The sequence below is a fragment of the Lonchura striata genome, chromosome 17, assembly GCF_046129695.1.
Source record: "Lonchura striata isolate bLonStr1 chromosome 17, bLonStr1.mat, whole genome shotgun sequence".
NCBI lineage: Eukaryota > Metazoa > Chordata > Aves > Passeriformes > Estrildidae > Lonchura > Lonchura striata.
The window spans coordinates 9,333,292-9,349,167 of NC_134619.1; the positions used below are offsets into that span (position 1 = coordinate 9,333,292).

The following is a 15,876-nucleotide window of genomic DNA, read 5'->3' on the forward strand; positions in this document are numbered from 1 at the left end:
TCAAAGGAGTAAAGATTAAACTGTTTTCACCCCTGTCACACCCAGCAGGGTAAGGCACCTGACACAGGGAGAGCAGTGGTTAAGTTGTGCCCTCCCCAGGCAGCCCTGCAGAGCAACAGCATAGAGACACCCCCTCATCTCAGAGCATCAGAGAGCCACACGCAGCATCAGGATTTCCTCCCTCCCAGCTGTGATGCCTGGCTGCCTGAGTGGCTTATCCCAGAGCCCACCAGCTCCAGCACGTCCCCTCACACCCCATGAATGCCTCGTTCACCGAGCCTCAGGAGGGTGGCTCATCCAAACTGCTGCAGCCAGGATGACAGCAGTGGTCCAGGCACCAGGACTGCCTCTCAGCACACCATCCAGAGCAGGGCTGAGGTGGGAGCTCTGCTGTGCTCCAGGGTGGGGCTGGAGCTGGCTGACAGGGACCTGCAGCACTGAGGGAGCAGCTTGACTGCTCCTGCTCACCTTGACCCAGCCCTGGCTCAGCCTGTGGGCTGCATGAGCTCATACAGCTGCCACAAAACAGAAATCAGCATCCACAGCAGGTCATTGAGGTCTTTAATAAAATATACAGTATGCATCCCATGCATAGATAGAAAATTAATTTACATGCTCCTAATTATTTGCATAATGCTTTTTCATTAATAGATATAATTTACTCTTCACATTTGAATACATTTTGCTACTGGAATATTTATGTTGAGGAGGGGAAACTCCTTCCTGTATTCAAGTAACAGTGCAGCTGGAGCTGGTTGGAGCAGAGGGTGCTGCTCTCCAGTCCCAGCTCCCAGCAGGAATAAGCATGGAGCAGACCATGGAGTTGGTACTGGAAGACTTGATGATGCCAGAAGCATGAGCACCCTCCCATCCCACACCACCATCCCTTGGGGACCCTCCCTGAGTCCCACTGGGCTTGGAAAAGCTGGACCTGCACCAGTGTTGGTTTGGCTTTCCAGCAGATTGCTACAGGCAGAGCCAGCACCAGCAGCTGCAGCTGTGCTGAACCCCAGCCAGGACAAGCAGCAGCAAAGCCACGATCCTGGGGTCATCCTGCAGCCTTTAGGGTGTGTTTGAGGTGGTTTGGGATTGTGGGATGCACGTTTCTCCTGCTGAAAACAGGCATTGCTGGGTGCACTGCTCCGTGTGCCACAGGGCTGCACAATTTCCAGAGAGCAGGGGTGGGAGGGCAAGGAAGAGATCTGTAGGGAATTAATGCTGTGCTGGGAGCAGTCCCAGAAGTGCTCAGGTGGGCTGGGGATCCAGGCAGGAAGGGTTTGGTGTTCCAGGCCAACCTCCCTGCCTGGCTGTGAGGTGCTCAGAGGCTGCAGTGACAAAAGCAGTGCAAGGTCCCCTCTGCCCCAGCTCTCTTCCTGCAGGGAACAAGTGAGGGAAAGTGAGTGCAGTGGCACTCCAGGAGCTCAGCTGCCTGTGAGGACACCTGGGGCAATGTGACCCCCTCCTTACAGCCCTCCTGGCCCTGAGACAGGGAGGGAAGAGACAGGATAAAGCCAGGCTAGGGGCTGAGGCAAGGGAGAGCAGGGCTTGGGGGACAGCCCCACTGGGGTTGGCTCCTCAGTTCCCCCAGCTTGACCCCTCTTGACTGTTGCTGCCTCAGAGCTCAGTGTTGCTTCTGCCATCCTGGTCACCCCTGGGTGTGTGGGCAGTGTCCCTCCCTGATGTGTGGGCAGTGCTCCCAGCTGTGCCACACTCCCAGCACAGCCCTAGATCCCTGGGGATCCCAGCAGTGGCAGTGCAGGAGAGCAGATAAATCCTAGCAATGGAAAGAAGGTGAGGTTCAGTCGATCCCACTGCAGGGGCTGGGGAGCATGGGGCTCACCCTCTACCTCTCCTCCCATACAGACTCATTCCTAGGCCCCTTTCCTTTATGGCTGGAGGGGCAGGTGAGTCTTTTGAGCCTTTTTCCAGCTGGGGGTAGGACAAGGCTGGGGCTGGAGTTGTCGACATGGCACAGGATCTGTAAGGGCTGCCAGCCTGGCTGAGGGCTGCCTGATCCATGAGCTATTTAACCTCACCCTGGACAACACAAAACATTAGGGCAGAGAAAAATCCCTTTCCATATCCAGGGCCAGTGCCTGATCAGGGGTCACTTGTATTTCTTATTTTTTGCCTCCCTTTCTGGCTGGGGTATATCCAGCACCACAACCTCCCTTTGCAGCCACGGGTGAGCAAGCTGAAGGCTGAAACACATCCAGGCAGGCACAGGAGCTGGAAGCATCCAACACCCACTGGGCATCTCCTCCAACCCCTCCTGTCCTTCCCAGGGCAGGGTGATGCCGTGTCCCGGTGCCGTGCTCACCGTGAGCAGGCAGGTCCCACGTGTCCCAGGGCTGCTCAGGGGCTGGGCTGGGCACCGGGGGTCAGACCAGGGTGCTCAGGGCTGTCCCTGCCCAGGGAGGTCTCACTCAGAGCCTCCGAGTCTCGCCCGTGGCTGGAGACACTCCCCACCTCCTCCGGGTCCTTCTTGCCGCTGTTCCTCACGGCCGCCTCCAGCGCCTTCTGCTTGCGGTAGAAGTGGGAGAACTTGTTGAAGATGATGGTGATGGGCAGTGCCACGACCAGGATGCCCCCCAGGATGCAGCCCGAGGCCGCCAGCTTCCCCGCCACGGTGACGGGCACCACGTCGCCGTAGCCCACCGTGGTCATGCTGACCGTGCCCCACCACCAGCACGCCGGGATGGTGTCGAAGCCCACGTCTTCCTCCTTCTCAGCAGTGTAGGCCACTCCAGAGAACACAGAGACCCCCACGGCCAGGTAGAGCAGCAGGATCCCCACCTCCCTGTAGCTGTGCTGGAAGGCAAAGCAGAGCCTTGATCAGTGGGGGCCACTGAACAGGACACAGAGACCCCACAGTGCAAACACAGCCCTGCACAGACTCCCTGCACACCTCCACCAGGGACCTCAGTGCCTCCATCCACCTCTGCTGTGGGATGTCCTGCTCCAGGGCTGGGCTGGAATGGGGCAGGAGTGACTCACATCTGGAGCGAGTGGTGCAGCCAGGAATCATTCCTGGCACCCACAGCTGCCTCTCTGCACTCCACCAGGCTGCAAGTGCTGGGAGGGAAGAGAGATCTGTGTTCCCCAGCCAGGGATGCCCGGCAGAGGCTGCTCCCCTGCTTCCAGCACCCACTCTGGCCTGATCTCAGCTAAAAATATTTAGCACATTTTCCTTTTCTCTTGGCAGGTCCCCAGAAACCACCTAATAGGCAGCCACTGAAAAGAGCAATTTGTACCTTCCTGAGCCGCTGGCACTGCTCGCAGGGAGGACGTGGTCTCTGCTGCAGGCTCAGCTCAGCTCTTACCGAGGTCTCAGCCCAGGCTCCCTGGGGACCCCTGAGCCCCAGGGTCCCTCCTGTACCCCAACACCACTGAGCCTCAGCATTCATGAAACTCTTTGTTACAGACATGTAGAAACACCGCATCAGAGCTGACACAAAACCAAACATCCCTGCTCATCAGGGCAGAGCAGGGACCCACCCAGTGTCAGCATGGGCTGGTCTTAGCACCCATCCTACAGGGTGCTACAAGCCCCAGCTTGATAAGGTACAGCCCAAGGGGTCTGGAAGCCGTGATGGGAATAGAGCCACGGGACATCCAACTCTGATGGCAGTGGCAGGCAATGCTCCTTGAAGAAGACATCATTTATCTGGTTTCAACCTAAACTTTGGTGCTGTGATCATTCTTTTTATATTCCTAATATTTGAACAAAGTATAAACCTGTGCCAGAAGCCCAGGGGGAAAAGGCAGTGGGCAGCTGGAGGACCAGGCAGCAAGTCATGCCAGGAAGGGACTGCCAGGGGACAGACTGCCACCACCATCCTCCCAGCACGCCTTGTCCAATCACTTTCTGACTGCCCTAAGTGAATTTCTTGGATGTTTCTGCCCACTGACCTGCCAGCTTGCTCTTCATCTTTTGGGGAAAGGAAAGCAGAGCTTTGACTGTTGGGATTTTTTCCCAGTCTCCTAACAAGCAGAAAATGCTTTATTGGAGACCACATAATGGCTAAAGGAAACAACATTTGAGCAAAGCAAACAGCAGCAGATGTGAGGAAAGGCTTCTGTGGTCAGGATGAGACTTAAAAGGACGTGGATCCATGGCAGGGAATGAGGAGACTTTGCTTAGACAGCTGGCAAAAGCTGCTCAGATAATTCCAGTAACACCAAATAGCGTCCTCTTCCTCCCCTTCCTCCTCCTCCTCCTGCTCCCTTTCTCCTGCCTCACCTGTGGCTGTGAATGCCCTCTAGCAGTGCCAAGGGAGCTCCTCGAGGAGGACAAACAGCTCAGAGCCAAGGGTGTATCCCTTGGCCAAGAAAGACCTGCTCCTGGCTGGAAGTTAACAGCAGGTCTGTACCTCCCAGCTGGAGCACCGAATAACCTCACACATTTTTTAAGAGTATCAGTTCTGGCCCTGGGATGTGTTGGAGGGGGAAGACAAAGGGGAAGTCAAGAGGCTCCATAGCTCCTGCTGCTTCAATTTACACACAGGGTCAGGGTTTGCAGCACAGGGAAGGCTCCAGAAACTTCCCAGCTGATCCTCGAGCACTGGCTGCCACCTCTTTGCAGCCCTTTATCTGCAAAGCTTGTGGTTTGCTCATTGATTGAGGGGGAAGGCAGCTGCAGCTGGGGTTTGGCTGGGATGAAGTTTTAGCCATGGTTTGAGTGGGATGCAGGCTTAGCCAGGGTTCAGATGGAATGCAGGTTTAGCCAAGGATCAGGTGGGATGCAGGCTTGGATAGGGTTTGGGTGGGATGCAGTTTTCACCAGGGTTTGGGTGGGTTGCAGGTAGCCAGCCTTGGGGCAGGCAGTGCTAGGTAATAAAAGACTCCAGCAAAAAGCCCTCCAAGCAGCAGAGTCTCCAGGTTCCTGCACATCTTTCCACCAGTACAGCAGAAGACAATCATAATGGAAGAGGCCACTCTGAGTGTTGGCAGAAATAGCAGTGTGGAGACTGAGCAAAGACAGCCCATGGCAGTGACAGCAGCTTGATTGGGTTGTGCAGCTCCAACCTCCTTACATACTTAGGCCCTGAGGGGACAGACAGCAACTCCTGAAGATCCCTGTATGTGCTGTAATTACCCAGGGACCAACATCCATCCACAGCCAGTGGAGAGGGGATCCAAACCCACACCCGTGGAGCTGCAATAGCAGAAATGGATGTCAGGCGTGGCGGTGAGGAAGAGCAGAGACGTGTAGGAAGCCTCTCCTCAAATTAAACATCCTGTGGATCAGGCCCCAAGCAATCTGAGGAGTGCTCAGGGTTTACGATGCACAAATGGCAGAATTCCCTCTGCTAGCACTTTCATGGCAAGGGAACAATCACTCAGCTTGCCAGAGCCATCGCTCCCACCTCCTGGCTGTTAACAGCCTTCCCTGCTCTGCTCCTGCTTTCTGCTCTCGCAATAGGAAGTAAATTATTATTAACGAGACGTTGCAATTTATGTGCCCACTACATCACAATGCCAAGCTGCTGCATCAGATTTGTGTCTTTGCTCATCCCCACGTAGAGCTGGCGGCGGAGTCCCCAGGAAGGGGCACTTTCCAGCACGTCACTGGTGAATCAGCTGCTCGTCAGCAGCCAGAGCCGGGATGCTGCCGGCTCCCCAGATCTTGTTTGCTGCTTAGTAATATGCACATGAGTCCATCAGTGCCTGCTCTGCTGAAAGATGTTGTTCATGCTTGGATGGAGCACCAGCAGGACTTAGGGAGCCCTTTCCACGTGTGCAAGTTTACTTAAATTTCACCAGCAGTTTTACCTGGGTCTGTCACTTGTCAGTGTCCTTTCAAGGTGAGTGTTCAGAAGCAAGTATGATGCAAGGACTTCAGGCATCTTCATTTCAAGTAACCCACCCTGGACTCTGTTTACAGCAGGTTTTGAGGATGCCAAGAATATTTTGATGCTCTGTGGGCTCTGCAAGATTAGTCTGGGCAGAGCTGATGTGCGTCACAGCAGAAGCTGGCAGAAGACCTTTCCTGCTGCCCATCCTCACCCCCATTCCCACTCAGTGGTTGCTTTCCTCCGTGACTCAGCCACGGAATGGGTCCAACCCCAGCAGCTGAGACCTGCCGAGGCCAGAGCACCCCATGCCAGCCCTGTCACTGCTGCAGCAGCAAAAACAGGGTGTCCCCAGCTCCTCATCCTAGACATGGCCCTTCAGAGGGAGCAGCACCTGCAGCTGCAGCTCCCTCCCATGCCAGGCACTGAGTGGGAGGAGAGTGGCCCTTTGGTTGAATTCCAGGTTACAAAGATTGCTTCCTTGGCCATTTGTGTAGTACGCCGGTTGTTTGAAGGGGTAAAGCACAGGGATACTTGTGCAATTGCCCAGAGAAGAGGCAATGTTTGCCCTGGTGATCACCCCCCCGTGCCCAGCATGAGTCCCATGTGTGGTGGGGCATTGGGAGCATGTGTCACTCTGAACTTAAGGATTCCTATTGATGCAATCACCAAGAACCAGGGACAATTAAAGGCTGAGTTTAATTGGCCTCTGCAGCAGTCTGGATTTTCTGTATAAGCACAGGAGGTGAGTTTCCTTCTCCCCAGATTCAGGAACATGGCCCTCAGCAGAAGGGGGATGGAGGGGAGAGATGGTGGGGGTGAGCAGAACTACACTGGGTGTAGAAGCTGGTCCTGCTTCACCACTGAGCTGCAGTGATGGAGGTCTGGCTGCAGCAGCAGGATAGTGATGATTGCATTACAGATTTCAAGTTGCCCTTGGTCTCTCTGAAGAGGCCAGAGGTGCTGTGGGTGGGAGTCTGGAGAAACACAGCCTTGGGGCACGTTATGGGGGATGTGGAACCTCTCACCAGACCTGCAGGGATGCCATTTGTAGGTATACCTGAATCCTGGTCCTCCACTTGGTCAGCATTTCCTCCAGACCTTCCTCCTGAGGACCACATGGTCCTGGGACCAGCTTCCCCCAGCCCTGCATGCCAAGTTTTCCATCACACTGAGGGGCAGCTGCTGCAAACCCAGGCTCTGCTGAGGGCATAGAGCCTGCCTGGGGCTGGTTGTCCCAAGCCATGCAACTCACCCATTGCTTTTCTATTGCTGCTTTGTGCCAGTCCCAACCTCACTGTATCCTGAAGCATTCAAGTATCAACTTAGCCGAACCAGGATTTCTGTTTCCCTAAATGGGCAGACATCAGGGTTTGGACACTGGCCTCTGGTCAGCTGGCAGCATGCCCTTAGGAGGGTTCCCCTTTTCCCAGAATGGGGACAGGAGCATCCCTGAGCCATACACACTGGTGCTGGCAGACCCAGAGCTGCTGGCTGGCCTGCTACCTGCTCAGCAGGTCACTCTCAGCCCTGCTAGGCGCTAGACTAAAGGAGCAGATAAGGAGATAGAGAGCCAGTTTACCTTCAAGGTGGCCCCCAGTGACCTCAGTCCAGTGGAGTGCCGAGCCAGCTTCAGCACCCGGAATATCCTCATCAGCCGAAACACCTGCACCACCTTGCCCAGGTTGCCCAGCTCCGAGTCACTGCCCATGGTCACATCCACCAGGAGGGTGAAGTAGAAGGGCAACACTGAGACAATGTCAATCAGGTTCAGCGGGTGCTTGAAGAACTTCCTGGGGTTGGGTGAGAGCAGGAGGCGGGAGGATACTTCGAAGGTGAACCAGGAGATGCAGAAATACTCCAGCTTGTGCAAGATGGGTTCATCGAGCACGTTGCCATTCTCATCCACCTCCTGGTACTCGGGCATGCTGTGGATGCACATGGTGGCTATGGACACCAGCACCACGCTGATGGACACGAAGCTGAAGAGTTTGCTGGGGATGGAGTAGCCGGGGTTCTCCATGGTGAGCCAGAGGCGCTTGCGCAGGTTGCCGCAGCGCAGGGTGCTGTAGCGCAGCAGGTCGTGGTTGATGTCAGAGATCTCATCAGGGGACGTGTCCACGCTGCTCACCTCACTCTCCTCATCCCAGTTGTGGTGCCGGCTCTCCAGCTTGCGCTCGTGGTAGCGGTAGCTGCAGCAGGAGTCCAGGAAGAATTCATTGATGCCCCAGTACTCGATCTCCTGGCAGAAGGAGAAGACGCACAGCTCCTCCATGACGTGCAGCTTCCCCGTCTGGTAGAAGTGGAGGACATAGAGGAAGAATCCGGGGTTTCGGTCGAAGTAGAACTCCCTGGCGCTCACGTCGTAGTCATCGCAGAGCTGCAGGATGGACTCCTCCGAGTCGCAGGAGAGCAGCCGGCCCAGGCGGGTGTCGGGGAACTTGGAGAGAGCGCTGGAGCTGAGCCGCCTCCTCAGGCCCCCCACGTTGATGTTGATAACGTCCTCCTCAAAACTGGGACCCCAGTAATTTAAGGTCTTGTTGACCATGATCAGCAGAGCAGGAGCGGGTTCCACCTGTGGATGAGACAGCGGGGCTGGAGGGGACACAGGGCTCCCCCAGATCTGGGTGCTCCTGGGTTTGGAGCACTCTGGGGGGTGAGGAGGGATGTTTGCATTTTGACAAGTGAAGACCAAGGAGAGAGTAGGGGAGAAAAACAGCTTTAGACTGTTGTTCTCCTGTGGTATGGCAGCTAAAAAAAGAAAAACCAATGATTTTTCCATATGAAATTTTTCCTTGCTTTTTTTCCTCCTAAAGTTTCTCCCTTTGCAGGTTGTTAATGGCCTAAGGAAGGCAGTTTAATGCACCTCCAGCACCGCACCCATGGGGCTCTCCTTCTTCAAACAGGTAATTAGTCACTGAAGAGAAGATTTATTCCCTAAAGAGTCTCCCGGAGGAAAAATTAAATCTTGTCAAATCACCGCTGCTGTGATTCTGCCAAAGTGCTTTGTAGCCCCGCTACCTACGCTACTAATTAGACCTGGTCAGAAAGTCCTTAGATGGTGCAATCTTTCCAGCAACACAGGCAGTTTTGCCAAAATCAAAGTACTGTCACAGAAGGTGTCGATTTTAGGGAAAATTTGAGAGGAAGAAGTGTCAAAACAATTCATCTGCCTGTTTTGTTTCCTCTTGTGTGTTCTGCCATGTAAAATATTAAGATTATTTTGATTATGTTGAAACATAACAAAAACATGATTCAGAACCATTGATGACTGAATAAAATCTGTATTTTGATGGTGAAATAAAAACCCAGAGTTTTGATTTCTATTGCATTTTAGTGATTTATAAGTTTCAGGGAGCTGATCCTTTTTGTGCAGAAGAAATTCTATTTTCTAATGAGAAAGAGTTAAAGCATGAAAGAAGGAGAAGCATTCCCAGATGCAGAGGCATTTACCTATCTTGACCAGAAATTTTGAGCGAAAAGGCAAATAAAAAGTGTTGTGATCTTTATGCACCACCTTGAAATCTGATTTTCCCACCCACCTTTTTCATCAAAACAACCAGGGGACACATGGAGCAGCCCTGTACTCACAGGATCTCCCTGCTCTTGGCACAGAGTGGTGGGGTTTGAGGGACACTGCTTTGCTCTCTTGGTGGAGGAATTACAGTTTTTTCCATTTTCTGTGTGTGTCTTATGTCATCCACAGGACTTTCCAAGGCTTTAGGGACTGCAAGGACACAGGGCACAAACAGGCAGCAGGAGCTGAGGGTAAAAAGGCTGCAGCCCCTGCAGTGATGCTGAGGTGCCAGCAGACCCCACAGAGGGGTCACACAGCAGCCACCGAGGCCCAAGGCCAGGTCAGTGTCACGAGGTGGGTCACACCACACAAGGTAGTCCCATGAGTTCTTCCTCATCAGCCATGCCCCAGGATTTATGGGGCAAACACCAGGGCTCTACCTGCTTTCCAGTCTGAGAACCTCGGTGTAAAAGCTTTGTCAGACGGGGAGGGACCTGGGGGACACAGTCACATCTAATCTGTAGGTCAGGGCAGAGCTGCAGAGGAAGAGGTAATGGAGCCATGGTTAAGCCCCGGAGGTGTTTTCAAGCTGAGCTGGGCTGTGGGTGCAGGAAATGCCAGATTTGTGTGAAACAGCCTGGCAAAGGCATCTGCGAACTCCACTGCCTCTCCCGGCCAGGGCTCCTTAAAGACACAGCTTGCACCACCACCAGCACTTCCATTTCACCACGTCTGGAGGAGGCAACCAGCTGGTGATAAACCTCAGAGCTTAATGGACTCAATGTCTTGCCTTTCAAACAGGAGGGAAGAAGGAGAAGGATACATTTTTAAAGCTTATGCCAAAAGCTCGGGAGAGGAAGGGGTGTAAACCCTTCTTTCAGGGATAAATTGGAATTTCAGTGTCAGATTAGCTTTTCCAGAGAAGACATCACACAGCCCATCTGTGGGGTAGGGATGACTAATCCAGGTTCCTTCCAGAAGGATGCTCATGCATTCAGGCTATAAGCACACACACACAGATGGGGGGCCCTGGAAGTGCATCTGTGGATCCAGCTTATCCCAAAACCAGCCTCAGACTCTCTCTGCATCCTCCCAATAGAGCAGCCTCTCTGACAGGTCAGGCCACCAAAATCAAAGGCAAGGTGGTCTGGGGGCTGGGCTGGGGCACAGGACGGCCCAGGATGGCAGGACAAGCCTGAAGCATTACTCCAGCTCAGCTGGACCATCCCCAGCACACAGCTGTGGCTCTGGGTGAGACAGAGCCAGAAGGAGATGGCTCCTACCTCTCTCCCCGCTCAAAATTAAAAGGTGGGTGTCAGTACCCTGCAAGCTTTGTAGCCCAGGGAAATCCCTCCATCCCTCCTGCACTGGAAGCAGAGCGAGGAGAAGGGTACCAAACTGCCAGAGATGTTCCTTTATGATGTTTGCTTATGAATAGACCAAATTATTTCTGCCCACATACAGCTTTCATCTAGGAATCTAAAGCAGCAATTAATAGTTTTATAACTCTCTTGCCTATTTGTTTCACGAAAAGCTAAGCTTAGCTTTAGAACAAAACTGGGCTTTGAACTGGGACCCAGTGTGATCTCCCCTGTTGGACTATCAAAGCACATGTGCACCCTGTTCACATTTGCAGGGGTATCAGCTGGGAAACAGAAGCTTACTTTGGGAAGCTTGGGTAGTTTTTATTTAAAAGCCTGACGGACAGAGAATACAAATGTGTCTGTCTGGAATAAAGTGAATTTGCAAAATTTTCCTTTAGTTGACCCAAAATTTCCATGAATGATTGGAAAAAAGGAACAGAGCAAGCCAGTCTCTTTCTGATAGATGTTGAAATATATTGTAAGCTATTTTGAGACAACCGTCAGAATTACACAAGCCCAGTGTGAGCTGGGTGTTGGGCGTTCAAATTAATATCTATCTTGTGGAGGAAAAAATCCCTGGTATATGCATTTGTGACAGTAAGAATAAAATATAAAACAGATCAAGTATGTCTATAAGAAATGGTAGAAGAGTTTCCCTTGACAACATATTTTTTTTTTCTCAAAGGCTTTCAAATGGAAGTTATGTATATTTATTCTACCTGGCAGAGGGAACTCAAGGGAATGGGAAGGAAGGTGCTAATAGACATTCAAGTGAGGATGCAGCAAGTGCAGGGAGCATTGCACGCAGGGTCTTTTCCAACCAGGTACAATGGATTTAGATTAACAGTCCAAATAAAAAACCCTGTACTTACAGCTCAGCGAGGCTTCCCAGCAGGGAGTCGTGTGGCTTGTCTCAAAGGAGCCATTAGAAATGCGTAGAGGAGGAGGAACCTCTTATCCTTTGCCTGTAGCCTACCCTAAATGCCCTGTCACCCGGGGCTTGTGACTGTGCATGTCCCAGGCGTGCAGGGGTGGTGGCTGCAAACCACTGAGGAGATCGTGTGCAAGATGTCCATGGGACTGGGGTAGGACTGGGAGTCCCCTGCTGAGTACCTGAGGGGGCCAGTGGGGCTGGGTGGCTTCCCAGCTCCTGCAGGGTGTCCCCATATGCTGGGACAGGACGGGGGGGGGGGACACCTGCTGTCTGGTCATCCAAAATTGCCCCTGCAGAGCCCCATCCCCACTGCTGAGCGTCTTCGTTCTCATCGGCTTGAAGATGCTCAGGACGGCCTTGGGCGGTGTAGGGGTTTGCCAGGCAGGCAGTGGGGAGAATGGAAGGGGGATTCCCACTACTGGCTGCTCCCTGCAAGCAGAGCACAAGCTGCTGCTGTATGGTGAGAGGCCACCAAAATGCTCAGGGCTGGAGATGGAGATGACGGGGGGACTCCCCGCTCGCCTCGGGTGCAGGAGAGGGTGATTGCCAAGAGCCCAGCGCTGTGCCAGCCTCCACTCCCGGCTCTCACGCTGAGCGTGCACAGCTCTCCAGAGGGACCTCCGTGCTCCGTTCCCCGGGAGGGGGAATGCAGCCCCCGGGGAAGGCAGGCTCCAGGGCGAGGGACTCCCCTACACCCGCCCGCAGAGGGACGGGGAGGAGTGTCCCTGCGACCCGGCACCCAGCGGCATCCCGGGGTGTGGATGCTGGCACGGCGGCTCCCCGCTTACCCCGGGATGTCGGTGCCTCGCTTCCCCGCTCATCCCTGCATGCCGCTCCTCCGGTTGCCCTCTCACCCCGGGATGCCGATGCCTCGGGTCTCCGACGCACCCCAGGGTGAGGACCCCTGCAATGCCCGAGGGCTCTGGAACCCCGGGTACCCGGGCTGCAGGTGCCCCGCTCCCTGCGTTACCGATCTTAAGGTCCTCGCCGCGCCCCGGGATGCCAGTGCCGCGGGTCCCCGGGATGTCGGTGCCTGCAGCTCCCCCGGGATGCCGATGCCGCGGGTCCCCACCCCGCCCCGGGATGCCGCTGCCCCGGTCCCCGCCCGCCCCGGGTGCCGGTGCCGCGGTGCCCGCGCTGCCGGTGCCCGCAGCACCCCGCTGGCGGAGCCCGGCCCCGCGCCGCCGCTCACCTGCCTCGGCGCCGCCCCCGCCGCAGGAGCGCGCCCGGCGCGGAGCCGTGAGCCCTGCGGGGCCGGCGGCGGCAGCAGCTCCGCGGGGCCGGGGTCCCGCCCGCCGCCCGGCCCGGTGCCGCCCTCCGCTCGCCCGCCGCGGGAACAGGCGGGGAGAGCCCGCTTCCCTATTCCCGGTTTCCAGTCCCCGGTTCGTGGCTGCCTCTGCCTCCCACCGGCCCCTCCCGAGCTCTGTATAGGGGACAGGGCTAAGGATGCCCGGGGAGAACCCACCGGACGAGACCAGCGACCTGATTTTGGCGAAGCCGGCTGCCAAGTCGGCACAGCTCCGTGCGAGGCTGGCGGTGTCCCCTGCGAAGGCACCACCACGGCGGAACCGAGCCGGGAATCTGGACCAGGCGAGGGTACCCCTGGCTTTCCTGAAGTCTTACCTGCTGGAAGTCCCTTGGAAGGAGGGAGAGCTCACAGGATGGCTGTAGCAGCCGCGCTGGGGGTACCCGTCTCACCCGGCCCTGAGCTGCCCCGGGTCTTTGCGAAGCTGCCCGGGGGGCAAGCGCTGCCCTTGGGGCTGAGCCCCCGGAGCCGGGAGTGCCGGGCGGTCCCGTGCCGAGCGCGTTCAGGCCGAGCCGGGCCCGGGCGGCGGTGCCGCCCCGCGCCGGGCACACGATGCACCCCTGCCCTCGCAGTCGCCCTCCGTGCGATCCATCTCCATCGTGCTCCTTGGAACGGGGAGTGTGCGGGGCACCGGGGCAGCCCCGCGGGGAAGCGCTCCCCTGGCTTGCTGAGCTCCTCGGTGTCGCTTCCAAGGCTCACTGGGAGGTGGGTGAAGGCAGCGAGCCCCGGGCACGGCACACGCTGGGTTCAGGTCAGCGAGCTGCCGCCGCCGCCCGGGGCCATCCCCGAACAGCCCGGGGAGCACCGCGAGCGCACCAGCTCCCCTGGAAGTCAGCTGCTGCAGCACAGGGATGGCAAGGAGAGGATGGGAAATGGACCTTCCCAGGGTGACGGCCGGGGCTGCATGTCCCCGCAGCGATGGCTCACTGCTCCGGCAGCAGCGCAGAGCAGCTGTGTCAGACAGGCGGCTCGCACGGGGCGAGACTTCGCAGCACCCTCTGCATCCCTTCCATCGGCTTGCTGATTATAGTCCGAGGGGCTGGAGCCTGAGGGCTCTCAGCCTTCTCCAGGCTTGCACGAGGCGGACTGAGAGCTCTTTTTGGTGGCGAGCATCCTTCCCCCTGCCCGCATGCCCGCCTCCCGCGTGTGCTGCCAGTCCTGTCCCTGTGCCAGGCGGAGCTGGCCGCTGCAGGGCCATCAGCGTGTCTCCATGTGTGTGATGTGTCAGACTGTGTGTGCCTGTGCTTGTTTACATGGCAAGGAGGCAGCGGAGGGAGGGGGAAGGGATGACTTTGAGGGAGGCCTCAGAAAATAGGAAAAAAAGAAAAAAAAAGAAAGCAGAGGGAAATTCCTCTGTTCTGTGATATGAAGCAAAGAGCATTTATTTTTATGGCAATTAGAGATGGCTGAGCATCCCTGGAAGCTGCAAGATAAACATGCCCATCTTTGTCTGCTCCAAGCAGCTGCGAGCCTGGCTGATGGTGGGTGCTGAGCCCCAGCAGGGCACAGCCCACAGGGTAGGAGGAGGACTGGCTCCCACATGGGGTTTTCTCTGCCTGTCACTGACATATGGTGATCAGGGTGAATTTTCTTTTCCCTTCTGAAAATAGTTCTCATCCAGCCATTTTTCAGGGAAGGAGCCGTGCCTGGTGCTGCAAGGGCGCCCACTCCATCTGGCACTTGGTGTCTGCACCAGAGCCCTGTTTATGCTCTACTACAGAGCAGACCTCAGCCCTGACCCTCCCAAAATCAGCTCTCCCAGTACAAGGACATTTGCTGAGTGTCCCTGGACCATGTGAAGGAGCTGAATCCTGAGTGGGAAAGGAGTTGACAGGGCTCTGTCCTTATTGCTCCCAGACTGGAGGGATTACCCTGGGAAGGAGCTGGAGAGACACGGAGAGGAGACACTTCCATGTCTCCTGCTGCAGCTCAAGGCTCTGGCTGGAAGCAACTGCAGAGAAGGGAAGTTCACTTCCCAGGCTGCAGAGGCCCTGTGCAGGTTTGTGATGGCATCGCAGCATCCTTCAGAGCGGACTTGGCTGCTGCATCAATGGCACCTGAGGTGAATTTTCTGCAAAAGTTCAGAGGCAAAAGGTTTGATTCTGCCACGAGCCGACCAGAGCCTGTTGGTCTGCCTTCACACTGACACTGGCAAGCTGTGGCAGGAAAGGGAAACTCCCACTTTAAGGCTGTTTTCCAGTGAATTGAGGTGTAAGGGCTGTTCCTTGGCACAGTTGTTTGCAATGGCCCTGGTAAAGTGCAGCTCCCCACAGCACGGGCCAGCCCTGTGCCTCCACTGCCACTCCTGAACTAACTGGCAGTGATGTGGAGATGGGAACATGCAGAAAATCAGGTCAGCTGGAAATGCCTCGCCATCTCTTCCTTTCATGTCTCCCCCCATCTTCCTCTCTAGAGGAAGGCAAGTCTCCGCCCGCTGAAGGCCGGGGTGGATTATGTCGATAACCACATGGCAAATCCTCCACGCAGGCACAAGGGGCAAAACCTCTTGCTGTGGTCTCTTCTGCAGCCTGGAAGCAAATCGCAGAGGCAGGGTGAGTCTGAAGCCAGCAGCCATTTCAGTGCTGCAGTGAGTCATCCCAAAAGGCGCTCAGCTTGTGGCAGCTCCCTTCCTTTCTTCTTTTTGCCTTTTTTTTTTTTTAATAGCTGATGTAGCAATAAATTAAAAAATAGCAGGAAATACATATGAATATAGCATGTCTCCAGAGCTCCTCTAATTAAAAGAAAAATCTTCAAGCACTTTTGAGCCCCTTGGATATCTGTTGTGAAAGGCTGGAGCTGCTGGGTACCTGCCACGTGGGAGGTGGGATAGAGCAGCGCACCTGCGAGTGCAGGGGGATCGCGGGGCTGGCGGCTGACAGGGGCTGATTAATGCTGGGGACATGAGCACAAAGCATTTCCCAAAAAGTCCTTTCCAGAGGGAAAGAGCTAAATTAGGGCAG

At 55.6% G+C, this 15,876-nt stretch overlaps 1 protein-coding gene across 2 annotated transcripts; it reads right to left on the bottom strand.

The window, feature by feature from the left end:
* Positions 1–544: 544 nt before the first annotated feature.
* Positions 545–13,285, bottom strand: KCNS1 (potassium voltage-gated channel modifier subfamily S member 1). 2 transcript variants are annotated; one of them, XM_031506539.2, is made up of 3 exons: positions 13,234–13,285; positions 7,378–8,370; positions 545–2,811 (listed from the first exon to the last, which is right to left on the bottom strand). In XM_031506539.2, exons 2-3 carry the CDS (start codon positions 8,341–8,343, stop codon positions 2,356–2,358), a joined length of 1,422 nt encoding a protein of 473 aa, XP_031362399.2. In that variant the 5' UTR covers positions 8,344–8,370; positions 13,234–13,285; the 3' UTR covers positions 545–2,355. The 2 variants fall into 2 exon arrangements, with proteins under 2 accessions (XP_031362399.2, XP_021383584.1); XM_021527909.2 differs by lacking the exon at positions 13,234–13,285 and adding an exon at positions 12,803–12,864.
* Between the last annotated feature and the right edge of the window lie 2,591 nt (positions 13,286–15,876).

Coding starts and splice junctions, on each gene's coding strand:
- KCNS1 (XM_031506539.2), bottom strand. CDS start 8,343: ATGGTCAACAAGACCTTAAATTACTGGGGTCCCAGTTTTGAGGAGGAC. Junction 2,812..7,377: donor CACTGGGGGCCACCTTGAAG/GTAAACTGGCTC, acceptor TTTGCCTTCCAG/CACAGCTACAGGGAGGTGGG.